Below are 20,350 nucleotides of genomic sequence, written 5' to 3'. Positions count from 1 at the left end.
TTCTGTTGACTAATTCTGGATGCTTCGGATGAATCAGAACTTCCCAGCCAAGCTGTAACAGTTTTCGCCTGGTCATCAAAGAAATATGAGGTCTTGCATTATCCTGATGGAAGATTATGCATTTTCTGTTGACTAATTCTGGATGCTTTTCGTCGAGTGCTGCTTTCAGTTGGTCTAATTGGGAGCCATACTGTTGGAATTGTTTGGTTTTCCAGAAGGAGCTCATAATAGGGGACTCCGTTCCAATCCCACCATATACACACCATCACCTTCTTTGAATGAAGACCAGCCTTTGATGTGGTTGGTGGTAGTTCATTTCCCTTGCCCCACGATCTCTTCCGTTCCACATTATTGTACAGTATCCATTTTTCATCACCCGTCACAAATTTGTTTTAAAAACGGAACGTTTTTGTTACATTTCAATAGAGAATCACATGCGGAAATATGGTCAAGAAGGTTTTTTCACTTAACTTATGTGGAACCCATAAGTTAAACACCAAAGCAGTGAACATAACCAAGCTGGTGCAAATGATTTTCAATGCTTGATTTGGATATTTTAAGTATGTCGGCTATCTCCTGTGTGGTATAACATTCATTGTTCTCAATTAATGTCTCAATTTAATCACTATCAACTTCAACTAGTCTATCCAACCGTGGAGCATTGTCCAGCGAGAAATCTCCAGCATGAAACTTCGCAAACCACTACTGACATGTTAGATCAGTCACAGCACCTTCTCCACACGCTGCACAAATCTTTTTTTGCGTTTCATTTGCGTTTTTACCTTTCTTGAAACAATGAAGCATAATATGCCAAAAATGTTGCTTTTCTTCTTCCATCTTCAATATTAAAATGGATACACAAAAATTCACCAATTTTGATGTTTTTTTTAAAAATGCACACTGATATGACAGCTGTCAATACAATCTAACAAAATTGTTTCAAATGATGTTAAAGACAACTAAGTGCTACTAGAGCCATCTTATGGAAAAAACTGAACGAACCTTTTGGCCACCCCAATATATATAAATAATATAATTACAGAGTCATTCTAAAACCTAATTACTTTTTCAAATACATGCTTTAAAGTTTCAAGAACCTATTTTTTCCTTTCCTCTTCCCCATTCCTAGCTTAAATATTTTATTCTATCAGGATTAATTCAACTACATGAAACTGGCAGATATTTATTTTATTCATCCAGTTATTTAGTACCTAGAAAAATCTTGTTTTAAATTTTATAAAATGATTTTGTCTTATTTTGGTTTACATTAATCATCCAGTTATTTAGCAGCTGACAAAATTTAATGTTTATAAAATTACTAAGCCTAATCAACAATATACTTTTCTTAATGCTTGCTTCAAAGCCTGCATATGAAGCCTTAAAGAACTTCCTGTGCCTGCACATTGGGCATTCTTGTTTTAACCTTTTAACTTTTGTGATCCTTATTCCAGACAACTTTAGAAACTCAAATGAATGATTCCTTTTCAAGCTCAGTTCTTTATGGTGTGTATGCTAGCGAGAAAAATAATTACCCATCTCTCAGTGTTTTTTCAAATTTAGCTGGTCAGTCCCTGGCCTTCAACACAGCCAAACCACCTCAAAGCAAGCACCAGCATCCAATAAGAGTGGTCCTTTGGTCTCCTCCCATTATGCAACATTAATATTCATTACCTTGAAGCAACCAGAACACTAAGACAAATCCAACTGTCACGGCTAGTCATGACTAGTGTTCACACCCTTCGCTCTGTCCTACTTGCATACATCCACATCCATATAATCCAGGCTCAGGATTATGCTCCCCAGCATTGCCTTCTTTTTTTTAATTTAAATTTTTATTTATTTATTTATTTGTTTGGCTGTGCTGGGTCTTAGTTGTGGCACGCACGCGGGATCTTCGTTGCCGCGTGCGGGATCTTTTAGTTGTGGCATGCAGGCTCTTAGTTGCGGCATGCAAGATCTAGTTCCCTGACCAGGGATCAAGCCCAGGCCCTCCGTGTTGGGAGCTTAGAGTCTTAACCACTGGACCACCAGGGAAGTCCCACCATTGCCTTCTAACAACACTCTTTCCTTAGTCCCTTGGACCTGGCTTCCTTGGTTTCATTCTTACACTCTAATACTCCAGGTCAATCCAGCCATGACTGCCCCCAGGACTCAACCCAGCAATGATCATCTTCAGGTTTAAACTATGGAGTCAACAAAGAACTAAGCATTCTATTGATAATCTGTCATTTCACAAAATAAGGAGGTTACCTGCAACATTTCACTCCATCAATTTCACAGCATGTTTTAGATTGTCCGTGATTTTTCAAAATTTCCTTTTCAATGTGGGAGAAGGACAGACGCCATGTTTCTTCTTAATTTCCAAAAGAAAAATAGAAAAGCACTTTACCAAAAACAAACAATATAAACAACACAATATTTAAACAATTTCCTTCATTAAAATATCATCCTGAAAAATTTCTAGGGGGAGATAGACCAAAAGAAGTGAACAGATAAACAATGTGATTACATATTAAAACAAGTGATTTGAACAAGCAAACAACGTGCCAAGATAGAAAAAAAATTGGGGGGAGAACTCAGAGCTTAATACATTTAGCCATGGTAAGATGTATTGCCTTTTATATATTGCTAAATACAGTCTGTTGATGTTTTGTTTCAACAATAATTTGAATTGATTGATTGAAGTTTTTTGTTTATCCTTTTATACCATCCTTGCAAGTTTGGGTATTCATGTAAAATGAACCAGGGAACATTTCTTTTTTTTCTATTTTTTGGGAGTTTATGTAAGAATAGAATGATCTCCCCCTTCTCCCCAAGTTTTAACCATGGATAGCTCTTTTAAGCTCTGACCATCCTATCACTATCTGGTTTTAATCAGAAATCGGTTTATAATTTAAAAAATCAATCAATATAATCTGTCACATTAACAAAACAGGGGAAAAACATATGATCAACTCAACAGAAGCAGAAAGTACAGCTAATAAAATTTAACATTCATTCATCATTAAAAGAAAACACCTCTCAGTAAGTTAAATGTGGATGGAAACTTGATCTAATAACAGGTAGATTATATTAAAAAAAAACACAGCAACATGATAATCTAACGTAAAAGTTGAAGTTTTTTCTTTGAAATCAGGAAGGCAGGCTGTGTGCTATCCCCATTTCTGTTCAACGTGCACTGGCTAACCTAGCAAGCACAGTAAGAGAAGGAAAAATAGGGTTATATCACTGGAAAGAGAGAAACAAAGCTATCATTACTGATAGATGATATAACTGTATATGTAGAAAATACAAAAGAAGCTGGGTGACAGGTATACGTGAGTTCAATATATTCTTCAGTCTACTTTTCTATTGGTTTAAAATTTTTCATAATAAAAAGTTACAATTGCCTATGAGTAAATCTAACAAAAGACATATAAACTTTCTGTGGAGAAAATTCAAAAACTTCACTGAAAAGTATTAGAGGAAATCTAAATAAATGGAGATGTGCACCTGCACATGAATTAGAAGACTCATTATTGTAAATATATCAAGTCTCCCCAAATTCATCTATAGAGTCAATGCACTCAAAATCAAAACTCCAAAAAAAATGTTTTTGTAGACCTTGACAAGATGATACCAGCATTTTTATGAAAATAAAAGGGTCAAGAATATCTAAAACACTCTTTAAGAAGGACCAAGTGGGAGAGCAGATATCAAGACTTATAAAGTCACATTATGTATGACAATATGGTATAGCTCAAGGACAGACAAAGATTTTGGGGGGGACAGAATAAAGAGTATACTAAAGCCTACACAATATACAGACAAGAAATATATGGAGAAGGTGGCACAGATAGGTGTGCTCATAGCTGCTGTATAAATCCATTTACAGCATCCATTTATGCCATTCTGAAAAAGGCAAACTATAGGGATGGTAAACAGGTCAGCGGTTGCCAGAGGTTTGGGATGCGGAGGGTTGAATAAGTGAAGCACAGGGACTTTTTAGGGAAGTGAAACTATTGGTATCATGTAATGGTAGATACACGATGCAATGCATTTGTCAAAACCAATAGAACTTCATGGCACAGAGAGTGAACCCTAACATACACAAACTGTTAAAGAGTCATTTAGAAGGTCAAGGGATCTCAAGAAGTAATGCAGACTGTGAAAATACTCTAACTGTATTACGAATGTATGACACAAACTCCCTGAAGGGCATGGGGGCAAAAGGTGTTGACCTAAGTTACTTTGGAAATGGGGTCTGTAAGACTGAAGGCAAAAGGAACTGTACACATGCACTGTGCACACAGGGGAATGGATTTACAATTCCGAACCATCCATACATGTGGATTGGAACTGAACAAGCAACAGCGGAGGAGGTGGGTGGCAGATGGTGGGAGCCAGGTTTCTCACTGTTGGAATGAGAGGTTACAGAGAGCAAGGAGAGAAGGTAGAACGATCCACGTGATAATGGATTACAGTTGGAGACATCAGTATGAACTCATGTACCACTTAAAACAGATGCAGGTGGTGACATATGGAAATAGCTACAGAGCTGTACATATGCTGGGGTTAGTAATCATACATGTATTTCCTTGCTACTCCAGCTGAGAGGGATGACACCCTAGTAGCAGAGCACACACAGCACCCAGATCATGCTTCTAGTACACTCTCCAATAAAAGGATACAGGGTTCCTTGGAGAAATGGCTGATTCTAGGACTGAAGCAAGAAATACACAAGATGAGCCTGGAGCATCTTGTAGTACGAGAAAGTGAGTTAGTGCTGAAAACAAAACAAAACCCACAGTTATGGGACGTTCGTCGAAAGGACACAGGAGCCAAATGAAAGAGCTCCTCAAGGCCAAAGCTGGAACAATTTAAGCAACAAAATGAAAGCACTATTGAATTATAGCCCAAAATATGAGACAAATATCCATGAGCCCATACTGATATGATTGAAGTAAATAAATAAATGGGAGAGAAGAGATAAATCTCCCATGCAGAATATCAAATAATTTGTGTAAATACTCTGCTCTTAAAGAGGTGAGCTTAGGGACTTCCCTGGTGGTCCAGTGGTTAAGACTCCACGCTCCCAATGCAGGGGGCCTGGGTTTGATCCGTGCTCAGGGAACTAGATCCCACATGCATGCCGCAACTAAGAGTTTGCATGCCGCAACTAAGGAGCACGCGAGCCACAACTCAGACCCGGCACAAACGAATAAAAATAAATAAATAAATAAATTTTAAAAAAATAAAGAGGTGAGCTGAAGTGTGAGCTGCGCACAGTGACTTCCTTCCAAATAACACAGTATGAAAAGGGGGAAAGAGAGGATCTTAACAGTGGAGAAACCTGGCAAACACTCCCTCAGCCAGGTGATCAAGGTCCATGCCAGCAGTGCTAAGTCATACTCACGATGTACCCTTGATGTCATACGATGAGAATGGCATTTCAACTCTGCGGTCCTCCTCCACCAAACTCAGAACTCCAGTCTAACCCACAAGAAAAGCATGAGACACGTGCCAAATGAGGGACGTTCCACAAAATATCTGACTGGTACTCCTCAAAACTGTCAAGGTCATCAAATACAAGGCAAGACTGAGAAACTGTCACAGTCAAGAGGAGGCTAAGGAGATGTGACAACTAAATGCAATGTGGTGTCCTAGATGGGATCTTGGAACAGAAGAAGGACATTAGGGAAAAACCAAGGAAATCTGAGTAAAGTATGGACTTTAATTAACAAGACTACATCAATATTGGTTCATTAATTATGACAAACGTGTCATATTAATGTAAGATGCTAATAATGGGAAAAAGGTATGTGGTGTATAGGAACTCTCTATACTATCTTTGTACTTTTTCTGCAAATCTTAAAGTATTCTAAAATTAAAAGTGTATTTTAAACAACTATGTTGAAATATCATTTCTCTCTTTTTGGATTATTGGCAAAAATTCCAAAGGGTTTAATGAGTTCTGTTGTTAAAGCTGAGGGTGAAATGGGTACTCTCATACACTGCTGTGGGAATGCAAATTGGTGAATTCTGTATGGAGGTGATTTTGGCAATACCAGCAAAATTAGATATGGATTTACTATTCCTCGACCAGCTGCAAAAACAGACTGTAAAAAGGAATGGGTGCTCAAAAAAAACAAAAACACTAATTCGAAAAGATACATGCACCTCAATGTTCACAGCAGCATTATTCACAATTGCCAAGATACAGAAGCAACCTAAGTGTCCATCAACAGATGAATGGGTAAAGAAGACAGTGGAATACTACTCAGCCATAAAAAAAAGAACGAAATTTTGCCATTTGCAGCAACATGGATGGACTTGGAGGGCATTATGCTAAGTGAAATAAGTCGGACAGAGAAAGACAAATACTGTATGACATAATTTATATGTAGAATCTAAAAAATAAAACAAACTAGTGAAGATAACAAAAAAGAAGACTTACAGATATAGAGAACAAATGAGTGGTAATCAGTGGGGGGGGAGGGGCAGGTACAAACTACTGGATATAAGATGGGCTACAAGGACATAGTGTACAACACGGGAAGTACAGCTAATATTTTGTAGTAACTGTAAATGGAAAGTAACCTTTAAAAACAGTATAAAATTTTTTTAAAAAAAGGAACGAGTGCTATCTCTACATAGAGCTATGGAATGATAGCCTAGATATCTTATTAAGTGAAAATAGAAAAGTGTATTTATCTTAAAGAGGGGGTGTTGCATATGAATATATATATATATATATATATATATATATATATATATATATGTATGTATTTACTTGTACTTTTTAAAAATGAAAGGTGAACTGAAAACAATTATAGGGTTTCCAATCAGGGAAGGAGAGAAGAGTGTAGAGGGAACATAAAGGGAAGCTATGTTTCCCTAAGAATACTTTTTTCTGTAGCTTCGACTTTGGAACCATGTGAATGCTTTATAAATTTATGAAACAAAGCTAAATTAAAATTTAATTCCAATACCTTAAATTAGAAACAATAATGAAAACAATTAATTTAAGCATACTGAGTTGGGCAGCTTAACCGCCTGGAGGAATTTTTTCAAGTGGGTTTAAACTTAATATTTTGAAATCCTTCAAAAATATACAGAAGAAGTTGAAAGAATTTTATAGTAAACATTCATATGCCTACCACCTACATTCTACAATTAATGTTTTGCTATATTTGCTTTATCACATATTTATCCATCTATCCATCCAAAAATTCTTTTTTTTTTTAAGAAAACTGTTATTTTAAAACAAGTTGTGGATGGGGACTTCCCTGGTGGTCCAGTGGTTAAGAATCCACCTTCCAATGCAGTGGACGCGGGTTTGATCCCTGGTCGGGGAATTAAGATCCCACATGCTGCCAGGCAACTAAGCCCACGCGCCACAACTCCTGAGCCCATGTGCTCTGGAGCCTGCGCACCGCAACCAAAGATCCTGCATGCCCCAACAAAGATCGTGTGAAGACCTGACGCAGCCAAATAAATAAATAAATATTTGTTTTAAAAATTTTTTAAATAAAATAAAACAAGTTGTGGAACTAATTAGAATACTTTACCCATAAACACTTCAGCATGAATATTATGAACTGGAGTTCAATATTTATTTGCGTGTGTGATTTTTTAGGTAAGATTTGCAAACAGTGAACGCACACATCTTAAACGTAGCATTTGATGAGTTTTGACAAATGACTACACTTGTGTCGTTTGTTTTTTTGTTTTCTTCATTTATTTGGTTGTGTTGGGTCTTAGTTGCGGCACGTGGGTTCTCTGCTGTCACACATGTGTTCTTTGTTGCCGCGTGCAGGATCTTCCTTGAGGCAAGCAGGATTTTTAGTTGCGGCATGTGGATCTTTTTAAACCCCCATCAAAAAGTTATCATCACCCCAGGAAGTTCTCTCCTGTCCCTTCCTAATCAATTCCCAGCACCTCAGGCAACCTCTGCTCTAATTTTTTAAAAAACCATAGATAAATTTTGCTTGTTCTAGAACTTAATATAATTGAGATCATACAGTATGGACCCTTTGTTTCTGTTTCCTTTCACCCGTCTTAATGTTTTTAGTATTCATCCATCCTCTTCTCAGTGGTTCATTGCTTTCTGTTGTTGAGTAGTATTCCATTTCACGAATATACTACAGTTTGTTTATCCATTATCTTTTGATGGACTTCTGGGCTATTTCCAGATTTTGGCTATTATATATATTCTTATATAAATATGTTATGGACTTAATGCTGGATTAGGGAAGATATATGTTTAACTTTTTAAGAAACTGCCAGACCTTTTCTCAAAATGATTGTACCATATTACACTTCCATCAACAGTGTATGAATTATTATTTTTTTTAAATAAAGCTTTGCATGTTCATTGATTGGAATGTCAGAACTTAAATTGATGAATAACTTTTTTTAATATTTAAATAAATTTAAAATGCTGGGCAGATAGTTTAGATATCTGGGAATATTGTAGTTTTATTGATTTTTTTTTCTATTTTAGCACTTATTGCATATATGCTTTGACATGAGGTATTGAGAGACATGATGAAATGTATATATAGTCCCTGCCATGCTCATAAAGTATCATTCTGAAAATGATCTTCAATGCAAAGACATACTTTCTAGGTTTATTTTACGTGTAACGATTCTTGTACTTAGTTGACATTCAATCTCCTATGTTAGATAAAGTAAACTATGGATGATTACAAGTTTGAAGGAATTTGTATATTAATGTTTGTATATTTTTTAGTGTAATAAAAACATATACAGATGAGCAAACAGGTTTAGCGGGGCTTGATAACTAGCCCCAGATCACACAGCTAGTAAGGGAAGAAGCCTCAGGATTCAGATCCAGGGCAGTCTGACTCCAAGACCAGTACTTGCTTTTCTTTATTAAAAACAAACAAACAAAAACAACATTCAAACATGGGCTAGTAGACATTTTAAAGCTGAGTATTTGATATTACTATTACAATTATGACCTTTTCAATTCCATCTCTCACCAAACTCCCATCTTGTAGCCTATTTAGCCTAATGGCTCTTGAAATGCCAATAGCACTAGTTGATCTTTCACTGCCCTAGTATGTAACATTAACGACTCTTTTATATGGACATCTTTTAAGTTAACCTTCATAGTCAAGATACCTTGAAAACCACTTCCTTCCTTTGCATGCTTGGGTACGAGGTAAAGTGGCTGCCGTCTAAAATTGTTCTTAACTTTTGCTCCAAGCCAGTTACTGATGGGCATGCCTCCCTGGGTGCTAGCAGGCCAGCTGCTTTTAGATTCCAAAGCCAGGATTATATCCACAGATATTTCTTCAGGTTTTCTAACCAGAAGTGTTACTGCAGGGCTCCCTCTTTTCTTCCTCTCCACCATGACATCTGTATCTGTTTAAACATATTAGTAAAGAAGAAAGGGCTTATCGATCCAGTTTTCTCTAAAAACATGGGGAAAATAACACAGCTATAACTGGAGATCCATAAGTACTAAGTGTAAGATGAAAATCAGTTCTAAAGAAGAAAATGCCCCCACAAGGCAGTGTTTTACTCATTTAGCCGGTATTTATTGATACCCATTATGGGGTGTGAGTACTAGCAAGATTCTGTCTGGTATATAAAACGAGTAGCCCCCGAAGACTTTCGGGTTTGGGAGTGCTGTGGTTAAATTTTCATTTAAATTTGTGTATGGCGGTTTGGAGGGAAGCCCACATAAGAGGCCAGATGAGCAGCTGGGAGGAGAGAGGTGATTCAGAAGACCTCAGCGGGAACTCCCTGGCGGTCCAGTGGTTAGGACTCCACACTTTTGCTGCCGAGGGCGCAGGTTCAAGCCCTCGTTGGGGAACTAAGAGCCTGCAAGCTGTGTGGCATGGCCAAATTGAACAAAACAAAAAAACCAAACAACAGCCAGCCCGGAGGGTGGAGGCGTGTCATACAGAGAGACAGTGAGCATCAGGACACAGGGAGCAAGCACTCTTCACTGCAGCGTTATTCACAACAGCCAAGATGCGGAGACAACCTAGGTGCCCTCTGATGAATGAGTGGGTAAAGAGGTTGTGGCATATATAGACAATGGAATATTATTCAGCCTTAACAAGGAAGGAAATCCTGCCATTTGTGACAATACGGATGAACTTGGAGGTCACTGTGCTAAGCGAAATGCATGACCTCATTTATGTGGAGAAGCTAAAAAAGTCAAATACATAGAAGCAGACTGCAGAATGGAGGTTGCCGGGGCGGGGAGGTGGGAGAAGTGGGAAGCTGTTCATCAAAGAGTACAGAGTTGCAGTTACGTAGGGTGAGTAAGTCTAGAGACCTAACGTACAGCATGATGACTGTTCATATGACTGTACTGCATATGGGAAATGTGCTAAGAGAGTAGATTTCAGCTACTCTCACCTCACACACAAAAAGGTAACTATGTGAGAAGATATGTTAATTAGCTTGACTGTGGTAGTCATTTCACTATGTATATCAAAACATCACGTTGTACACCTTGATATGTACAATTTTTATTAAAAAAAAAAAAAAAAGACCCAGGTCGCAGAAGTGAAAGCAATTAAAGAGGTTCAAACTAATAGAACTGGTGGATAAACTGAATCCGTGAGGTAAGGAAGAAGGTAGGGGTCTGGGAGGCCATCACTTGATTCTGGCCTGGGAAATGGTTGGTGTTGAGTCTACTCGTCAACACAGAGTTGGGCAGGAGGAAGAAAGCCTGGGCTGAGATGAACTTCATTTCAGATACACTGAGCTCTAGGTGCCTGGGGGAGACCCAACAGGAGATGGCCACTGAGCGGCTGGCCAGAAACTCGGGAAAGGCTTCTAGATGAGAGATACTGGTTCAGGGACGTGGGGTGTACAAGCAGTAAAGACCGCTCCCAGATAAGACTTCTGGAAGGCACAACAATGGGAGAGAAGACAGAGCACGAAGGAGAAAATCCTAGCGCATACCCTCATTTTCTTGTCACTAAATCCACCGACCCACCCACCTCTTACCCATCATCTTCTCTTTTCATCCTATTACCACCTAGGAAGTGTCCGTCCACCTTTCAAAGGCCAGCCTGCACACGGTCTCTGGATCCCTTCCTTCTCACCTTGTTCCTTCAATTACTCCCTCTCCCGCAGCAGTGGCCTCTCCCTCCCTACTGGATCATGCCCATCTGCATACAAAGGGATCCAGGGTCTCTCATTCTAAAGGACACCTCTCCCTTGATCCTGCATCTGCTGCCTCCCCATACTTACCCATCTTTCTACTTCCTTCGCACCCAACACTTTCTATAGAGTTGCCATACGTGCTGCCCTTCTCTCTTGTGCGCTCGTGACTCCACCGAAACTGCTACGTCAAAGTTACCAACACCCCCAGAAAACAAACCGAAGACCAAATCCAGTGGCTTTCTGGATGTCAGCAGCATTGTAAACACTGACCACTCCTGCAAAATACTCAAGTCACATTTTGCTCCCTCTCTTCTCTCAACCTCCAATGGGATCCTCTTCTTACCACTCTACTTAACACTGCAATTTCTCCCCTGTGCCACCCCCAGCATTCCTGAACCCTCTCACTTTGCTATACTTTTTCACCATAGGACTTACTACTTTCTACTATACAAGATAATTATGTTTTCCATTTGTTATTAAAGGTGTGATTACATGCTTATAAGGTACAGAAGGGTGAGGGTCTTCATCCATGTGTTCATTAATAGATCCCAAACACCTAGAACACTTAGCACATCAGATGACCAATAACCATTGATTAAATGAATGAAAAATGAATCTACACTCTCCACCTAGGTGCTTTCATCCATTGTCAATGCCATTTATATGTTTACCTGCAGCCCAAACATACCCTCTGAGCTCCAAACCCATACCCAACTACATACTTGACACATTCATTTCAATGTATCATAGGAATCTCTAACTTAACATATCCAAACTCTCAACTGCCTTCTTATAATATCTTCTCCAAAGAAGTCAGAGCAAATTTTTAAAAACAGAAAGCCAATCATTACCCTCTAATTAAAACCTGGCTTCTCAATGAACATGGCATAAAATCTAAACTCCTTTCCAGGATCTACAAGTCCTCCTAGAATCTGGCCCTGGCCTCCTCTTCTACTTCATTTCATGTCACTCTTCCCCTTGTCCACATGGACCTCTTTTTGCTTCTAGAGCTTATCAAGCTCTTTTCTGCCTCAGGGCCTTACTCCACTACCCACTCTACCCCAACTGCTACCACTTCTCCCAAAGCACTCACTACCTTCAAAGCATGCTACCACTCACTCCCTTCAAAGCATGCATTGCAACTTGTGTTTACAAATTTCAGAGGGGAATCCCACCAATTTTATTCAACCACATATACCCAGCAGTGCAGGCAGCATTTCAGCGAATATTCAGTGGAGGCCAAAATAGAGCCAGTTGGAAATTCCCCAGTGGTCCAGTGGTTAGGACTCCACACTTTCACTGTCAAGGGCCCAGGTTCAATCCCTGGTCAGGGAACTAAGATCCCGCACAGCTGCATGGTGCGGCCAAAAAACAAAACAAAACCAAAAAACAAACAAAGTAGAGTCAATCAACATTTAGGAAAAATACCAAGAAAATATAGTAGACTAAAATCAAGAGCAAAGAGTTGTTTCTAGGAGGTAGTAGTCAACAGTCTGCTGCAGGGAGATCAAGAAAGATCAGGAGAGGCAATTAGTAGATATGATTAGATCTTTAAGAATCAAAAGTCAAAGATCTTACCTTCAATATTTTTAATTTCTTCCTTAATGATTTTCCTAAACTTGGACAGCATCTTAGAAGCTGATAATATTTCCCCTTCTAAAAACTGACCCAGAGGATTTCCTTTGGGATTTCTTTTGAACTTCACAAAGTAATGAACACCACTGTTGGAATATTCTTCTAGCTGAATTCGGGGGACCTCCAGTTTGAACATAACGTCAAATTCATTAGGAGCAGAAATCTAAGAAACAGTAAAAATAGCACTGATGTGTTGGTTTGTGAATATTTTCCATCCAACTACAATTTTTTTCCTTAAAATTTCCACTTAAAATCCTACTATGAAAAGCAAGATTTCTAATATTTATACCCTCTGGGAGTGAGACTAGGGGAGATAGGTGAAGAGTATTGGCTTCAGTTTGTAGGTTCTATACTCATTTTCTTAAAAACAATTAAAAATAATATGCAAGCTTTAAAAATCTGTACCAGTTTTTTCCTGAGATTAAAGCTTGATAAAATTAAAGAAATTTAAGGTGCTACCTTTTAAGTTACAAGCTACACACTGAGCCAGACCCCTGTCACTGGTCTCAAAAATATGTGTAGTTACCTCCTGGCTAGTTGAGCAAGGGCCCTCACCTTACAGCTACCAGTCAGCCAAATGAGTATGAGCTCCAAGTCATACACTATCTACATTAGTGTCTTTGAACCACAGCATTTTAAGAGCTTCAGGGAATTCCCTGGCGGTCCAGTGGTTAGGACTCCGCACTTTCACTGCCAAGGGCACGGGTTCCATCCCTGGTCAGGGAGCTAAGATCCCACAAGCCGTGCAGCGTGGCCAAAAGTAAATAAATAAGAACTTCAAAGAATCTTCTTCATCACCACAATAATAATTACAGCAATTATAACAAATGATTATTTTCCTATATTAAAAATGCACAAGTCTTTTACTCATTAGGAGTATGCTTGAAGTACAGCTATTGGACTGTACTATTCAACACAGTATCTGGTGGCCCTATGTCTTTTTTAATTAATTAATTAATTTATTTTTGGCTGCGTTGGGTCTTTGTTGCTGCGCACAGTCTTTCTCTAGTTGCGGCGAGCGGGGGCTACTCTTCGTTGCAGTGCGTGGGCTTCTCTTGTTGCGGAGCACGGGCTCTAGGCGCATGCGCTTCAGTGGTTGTGGCTCACGGGCTCTAGAGCGCAGGCTCAGTAGTTGTGGCACGCGGGTTTAGTTGCTCCGCGGCATGTGGGATCTTCCCGGACCAGGGATCGAACCCATGTCCCCTGCATTGGCAGGCAGATTCTTAACCACTGTGCCACCAGGGAAGCCCTACCCTCTGTCTTTTGACCATGTGAATGTGTCTAGTCCAAACTGAGATGTACCATGCTGTGCAGTGAACCGTGTCCTCTCAAAATTCACATATTGAAGTCCTAACCCCCAATGTAACTGTACTTGGAGACAGGGCTTTTAGGAAATAACGAAGGTTAAATGAGATCATGACGGTAGGGTCCTAGTTGATAGGACTGGTGGACTTAGATGAAGTGAGATCGGTTGCTGTGTCTCTGCACACATGCTCAGAGAAACACAGCGAGGACACGGGGAGAAGGTGGCTATCTGCAAACCAGGACGACAGCCCCCACCAGAACCTAACCATTCTGGCACCCGGATCATGGCCTTCCAGCCTCCAGAGCCATGAGAAAATAAACGTCTGTTGTTTAAGCCACTCAGTCTATGATATTCTATTATGGCAGCCCAAGCTGACTAGGACATCCTATGGGGGTGAAACAAACACGTGAAGTGCTATCAGTGGGAATGAAGTAAAAGCCTCTGAAAGGCCACTTTTCCATAAAAGTAACAAGAACATGGGCAGAAATGGTCAAATGCAACTTTTTCAGGTCTTTGTAAATTAACCAAAGGCTTGCAACAGTCCGAGGAGGATTTATTCAAGAACAATGGTTGAATCCCAGTAAGGACAGTGAGCCTTGAGGGCATTCTAAATCGCCCTATTCCCATCCCCAGCAGCACTCCCACTCCCGATCAGAAGCCCTCCACAAGAGAAGCCAGAACTCTGACTGCTAATAGCATAGGTTAGGTTTGCCTGTTTGGGAACATCACATAAACTGAAACATATAGTAGGTACCCTTTATACCTGACTGCTTTCATTTAACACTGTTTGTGAGATTCATCTGTATCATTATGTCAATAGTGGTACTTTGTTCTTTTTCATTCTGTGTAGTATTCCACTGAATTAATGGAATATACCAAAATAGATTTACTGGGGCTTCCCTGGTGGCGCAGTGGTTGAGAATCTACCTGCCAACGCAGGGGACACGGGATCGAGCCCTGGTCTGGGAAGATGCCACATGCCGCAGAGCAACTGGGCCCGTGAGCCACAATTACTGAGCCTGCGCGTCTGGAGCCTGTGCTCTGCAACAAGAGAGGCCGCGATAGTGAGAGGCCCGGGCACCGCGATGAAGAGTGGCCCCCGCTTGCCACAACTAGAGAAAGCCCTCGCACAGAGACGAAGACCCAACACAGCCATAAATAAATAAATAAAATTTAAAACACAACACTGAGCTTTAAAAAAAAAAAAAAAAGATTTACTCATTCTGTTGTTGAGTATTTGGGTTGTTTCCAGTTTTTAACTACTACAGATAGTTCTGAATTTAACTATTACAAAGTTGTTCTGAGCATTCTTACATATGCCTTTGGGTGGCCACAAGCACTCGTTTCTATTGTACATGTACCCAGGAGTGAGACTGTTGGACCACAGGACAGGCAAATCTTTAACTTTAGAAAAAAAACGTCAGTTTTCAAAAGAGGTAGTACCAATTTATCCTCCCAGCATCAATGCAAGGGAGTTTCAGTTGCTCCACATCTTCTCCAAACTTGGAATTGTCAAGTCTTTTAAAACTTTAGCTCAAGGAACACAAATCAGTCCATGTGGACAAGGGGAAGAGTGACATGAAATGAAGTTGAAGAGGAGGCCGGGGCCCAGATTCTGCGAGGACCTGTATTTCCTGGAAAAGGGCTCAGATTTTATTCCATCATGTTCATTGAGAAGCCAGGTTTTAGCTTTGTATTTTTAAAAATTTACTCTGGCCTCTGTGGAGATATTCTAAGAAGGCAAATAAGGAGATTGGAAAGGCAAAATTCAGGTGAAAGATGATGGTGGCTTAGATGGAGGCGGGGGTGAGGTGCTGGGGATGGACAAAAAGACTATGAACTGGAAATCCCACAGGGAATTTCTACAAGGAAACTTCCAGATTTTCACCTAGAATTTGATAATATTACAATAAAATACATGAATGGAAATGCGTCAATATGAATCCAAGTAAAAGAGTTAATGAGAAGTGTTTTTCGTCTATCCCTTTACCAATTATAAAGTTTGGAATCCAACCTTGAAATTCAAGTGTATGCATAACAGAAGAAAATACACCAAAATAACAGTGAATAAAACAAACAGGAATAATATTGTCCTTCTATATGCTTTTGTGAATTTTCCAGGGTCATCAACACGGAACAGGGGCAAATACGGGAGAGGCTGAGGGAAGAGGTATGGAGCAAGGGTACCGCTGTGCTGTGGGAAGCTACTGAGGGCAGGCAGTGGGTCAACTCTACAGTGAACACGTATATACCTTTTATAATCAGTTTTTTAAAAGCAATACATTTTTTAGATAAAACAGATTTCACTGCATTTCCTTCCATCAGCTTGATTTTCAAAAGGAGAGGGGGTACTGCTATATTTAAAATGGATAACCAACAAGGACCTACTGTATAGCACAGGGAACTCTGCTCAATATAATGTAACAACCTAAACCGGAAAAGAATTTGAAAAAGAACAGATACATGTATATGTATAACTGAATCACTTTTCTGTACTCCTGAAACTAACACAACATTGTCAATCAACTATACTCCAAAATGAAATAAAAAGTTTTAAAAAATAAATAAATAAAAAGGAGAGTGGTTCTGATGGGAGACTGCTCTAAGTGTCTTCTTGTTCTCTAGTTCTAACTAATAACTTTGGACCCTCCACATAATAGAACTGATCGACATTTATGTAGTAAGAATCATGCACCAGGCAGATAGTCTGATGCAAGTTTTGCTCACTTGGCTTTCAAGAAGCTTTAGATGGAATTATATGAGTGGTCTTCAGTGCTAAAAGAGTTTAAGATCCAAAGACCGATACATACAGCATCTTTCTGCGATAAACAAATATCACTGAGTCCACAGCAATAAAATGAGCAGCCGTATAAGGGTTCAAAGTTGTGTAAAACTTTTTGTGACAATGGAGCTTGCATTCTAGATGGGAAGCCAAAACAAAACAGCTGTGTCACAGGCCACAAAAGAACACAAGTCTGAGTTACTTCCGAAGGGAAGTGAGGGACGCGTAGGAGGTGGGCATTAGCCGCGGGAACTGCAGAGGAGGCGCGGCGCAGCTCACCTTCACGCGCTCGTAGTAGCTCCCGGTGCCCAGCAGCGCGACGCCTTTGAACTCGGACTCACAGCTCTGCAGTCTCCGCAGCAGGTGGTCCGTGAGCCTGTTCACCACCTCCGCCGCCGCAGAGATTTCCTGGCGGCTCAGCCTCAACTTATCCAGTACCGCTCGGGGCTTCCAGGCGCCGGGCGCCTCCTTCCCGCGCCCAAGACTGGGGACTGGGACCAGCGGGCCGGGGACCTCCGTGGGCCCGGGCTGGGGTCTCCGCTCCCGAGCGGAGCGCGCGGTGCCCTCGCGGCGAGATGCAGGCCTGGGAAGGGGCGGCGCCGGGGCCGCGGGAGGCATCACCCCTTCGGTCCGAGCCGCCGGACCCTCCGCCTGGTCCTCGGCGCGGGCAGCCCGCGCGCGTACCTGCCGCTTCTCCTGGGGGTCCGGGCCGCTCTTCTCTCCCCGGGATCCCGACGGCCTGGCGGGGCCGCACCTCCGCGCGCTGGGCTGGACGGCCTCAGGGACGGCCGGGGACTCTCTAGGCTCGGTCCGGGCGCCCTTCACACGCGGCGCCGAGACCCTGGGGGCGGCGGCTTCCGCCTCCGAAGCTGCTCCCGTCGCCTTTCCGCGCCGCGAGGTCATGGCTGGCGCTCTCGGCTCCCCAGAGGGAGAAGACTCGGCTTCGGGAAAAGGCCTTAGGAGGAGGGGCCAGCAGTGGCGATTGGAAATGAAACTTAAACGTCTGGCGGGAACTCAGCAAACGCGGCGCGGAGGAAGAGCCCAGGGCCAGGCGGTCTCGCGGAGCCACGCCCCCGCCGCGGAGGGGCGGGTCCACAGCGTCCCGGAGTCGCGCACTTTCTCGCCTCCGCGTGGAGCCGTGCCGGCGGCTTGGGAACCGCGCAAAACCGAACCCAGGGCGGCGCAGAACACCTTCGCGAGCTTTGAAAGCGAGACGCATTTGCCGGCGTAGCGCCTACAAATATTTTGGAAAACTGTAACACCTTCTCGCACATTGAAGTTGCCAGAGAAACTTTTTCAGTGTAAGTTTAAATGAAGCATTTTTTTAATTAAAGGGAAATAGAAAAAAAAAATTTTACTAGATGTAATGAGATGTGGATTGACTGTAATTGGAATAAATATTTCATATTATTTGACTTTGTAAAAGCACGCACAATCTTAAACTGTGAAGTTCCTATTGGTGAGTTTTAGCCACTGGTTCTCAAAAGCCCATCAAAAAATGGCACTTGGGGGCTTCCCTGGGTGCGCAGTGGTTGAGAATTCGCCTGCCAATGCAGGGGACACGGGTTCGAGCCCTGGTCTGGGAGGATCCCACATGCCACAGAGCAGCTGGGCCCGTGAGCCACAATTGCTGAGCCTGTGCGTCAGGAGCCTGTGCTCCGCAACTAGAGAGGCCGCGATAGTGAGAGGCCCGCGCACCGCGATGAAGAGTGGCCCCCGCTCGCCGCAACTAGAGAAAGCCCTCGCACAAAGACGTAGACCCAACACAGCCAAAAATAAATAAACAAACTGCAATCTCTAAAAAAAAAAAAAAATGGCACTTGCATTTTAGGTAATCCATACTGCTTTGGCGTTGTGATTCAAGAGTACGTCAATACAGGCTTTAAAGTATCGATATCTAAAGCCAAATCCTTTACAGAAATACGTATTTGACAGGAAGCCCCTAGGTTTAACGTGCCTGGTACTTTTCTTTTTAACCATCCTAACCATTTTTAAGTGTACAGTTCAGTGTGAAACCATCACCGCTATCCATCTCAGAACTCTTCATCTTGAAAAACAGAAACTCTACCCACTAAACCATAACACCCCATTCCCCCTGCTCTCTCCGGCTTCTGGTAAGAACCCTTCTATTTTCTGTCTCTGAATTTGACACTCTGGGTACCTCATGTAAGTGGAATCATACAGTATTTGTCCTTTTGTGATGGGCTTATTCACTTAATATAAAGTCCTCAAGGTTTATCTATGTTGTAGCAGGTGTCAGCCTTCCTTTTTAAGGCTGAATAATTTCATTGTACGTATGTACCACGTTTTGTTTTCCATTCATCTGTCAATGGACAAAAAATGCCTTGATTACTTTTTCAAAAGTTTTCTTTGAAACCAGTATTTTGATATGTCCTTCTCTTTGAACTGTGATGTAAGAGATGTTTTTCTTTTGTAAAATGGAAGGAGGACTACTGTGTAGTCAGACTTGTTCTCAAGCAGACCAATTTCAGGGGAGAGTTAAATGTAAGTTGAAATGTGGAAAGCCGTTTCCTTAAAACTGCAGGTGTACTTGGGCTGTCTTCCGGGATGTGCAAGAGTATGCCTGCTCTATACTGAAGACCTCTGCTCTGTGGTTCTATTTTTGTTCTCCAGGGCCTCCATGCTTGTCATGGAATCCTGTAAATGCCTCTATAGCTGGCTTAATGCTGTCTTCCAGCTGTTTCCAAAGTCTTCTAAAGTGCACTGGTGTTAGCTTAACCAAGAACGTGCAAGCAGCAATCCACCAGACCAGAATCAAATACCTCTTCTGCTGACCCGTCAAAGGAGGAAAACTTGTTCCTTGCTCAATCTTGTAGCAGCAATCAGTGTCCAAATTATAGAAGGAATGACTTTTTAGTTGAATCTTTTTTTTTTTTATAAATGCAGAGACTTTTTTATTTATTTATTTATTTATTTATTTATTTATGGCTGTGTTGGGTCTTCGTTTCTGTGCGAGGGCTTTCTCTAGTTGTGGCAAGCGGGGGCCACTCTTCATCGCGGTGCGCGGGCCTCTCATTATCGCGGCCTCTCTTGTTGCGGAGCACAGGCTCCAGACGCGCAGGCTCAGTAATTGTGGCTCACGGGCCTAGTTGCTCCGTGGCATGTGGGATCTTCCCAGACCAGGGCTCGAACCCGTGTCCCTGCATTGGCAGGCAGATTCTCAACCACTGCGCCACCAGGGAAGCCCTAGTTGAATCTTGATAACGAGTTTGGCTTTTATCTAGTAGGGAAAAATAAGAGATTTGGGTATATATTTTAACTAGATGATTTTATGTCTTACCCTTTATATCTCATGTTTGTCTCAGTAATTCACTCAGTCACTCAACAAATATTTGGCACAAATACTATGTGCCAAGCTCAGTTCTAGGCTCTTGGGATATACTGATAAACAAAGATCCTTGTCCTCCTGGAGCTTGCATTCTGGCAGGGAGAAACAGACAATAAACATAATACATATATAAATTATCCCA

At 41.4% G+C, this 20,350-nt stretch overlaps 1 protein-coding gene across 5 annotated transcripts in view; it reads right to left on the bottom strand.

The window, feature by feature from the left end:
- Nucleotides 1-17,926, bottom strand: part of CGAS (cyclic GMP-AMP synthase) — a 33,378-nt gene extending 15,452 nt beyond the window's left edge. For 2 of the 5 annotated variants that reach the window (XR_009005173.1, XM_057527709.1), the window contains exons 1-4: nucleotides 17,139-17,924; nucleotides 12,715-12,934; nucleotides 9,130-9,372; nucleotides 2,251-2,353 (exon numbers count right to left, since the gene is read on the bottom strand). Coding sequence is in view for 4 of the 5 variants with exons in the window: in XM_057527709.1 (XP_057383692.1) it covers nucleotides 2,251-2,353; nucleotides 9,130-9,372; nucleotides 12,715-12,934; nucleotides 17,139-17,762 (1,190 nt within the window). In the remaining variant the exon portion in view is untranslated. Of the gene's footprint in view, nucleotides 1-2,250; nucleotides 2,354-4,139; nucleotides 4,766-5,395; nucleotides 5,473-9,129; nucleotides 9,373-12,714; nucleotides 12,935-17,138 lie in introns of those variants that run through there. The other 3 variants (XM_057527711.1, XM_057527712.1, XM_057527710.1) reach the window with 3 other exon arrangements.
- Nucleotides 17,927-20,350: the final 2,424 nt, after the last annotated feature.

The sequence above is a fragment of the Balaenoptera acutorostrata genome, chromosome 14 (assembly GCF_949987535.1).
Source record: "Balaenoptera acutorostrata chromosome 14, mBalAcu1.1, whole genome shotgun sequence".
NCBI lineage: Eukaryota > Metazoa > Chordata > Mammalia > Artiodactyla > Balaenopteridae > Balaenoptera > Balaenoptera acutorostrata.
The sequence above is the reverse complement of the archived record's forward strand: the minus strand, read 5'-3'. Positions and strand labels throughout refer to the sequence as shown.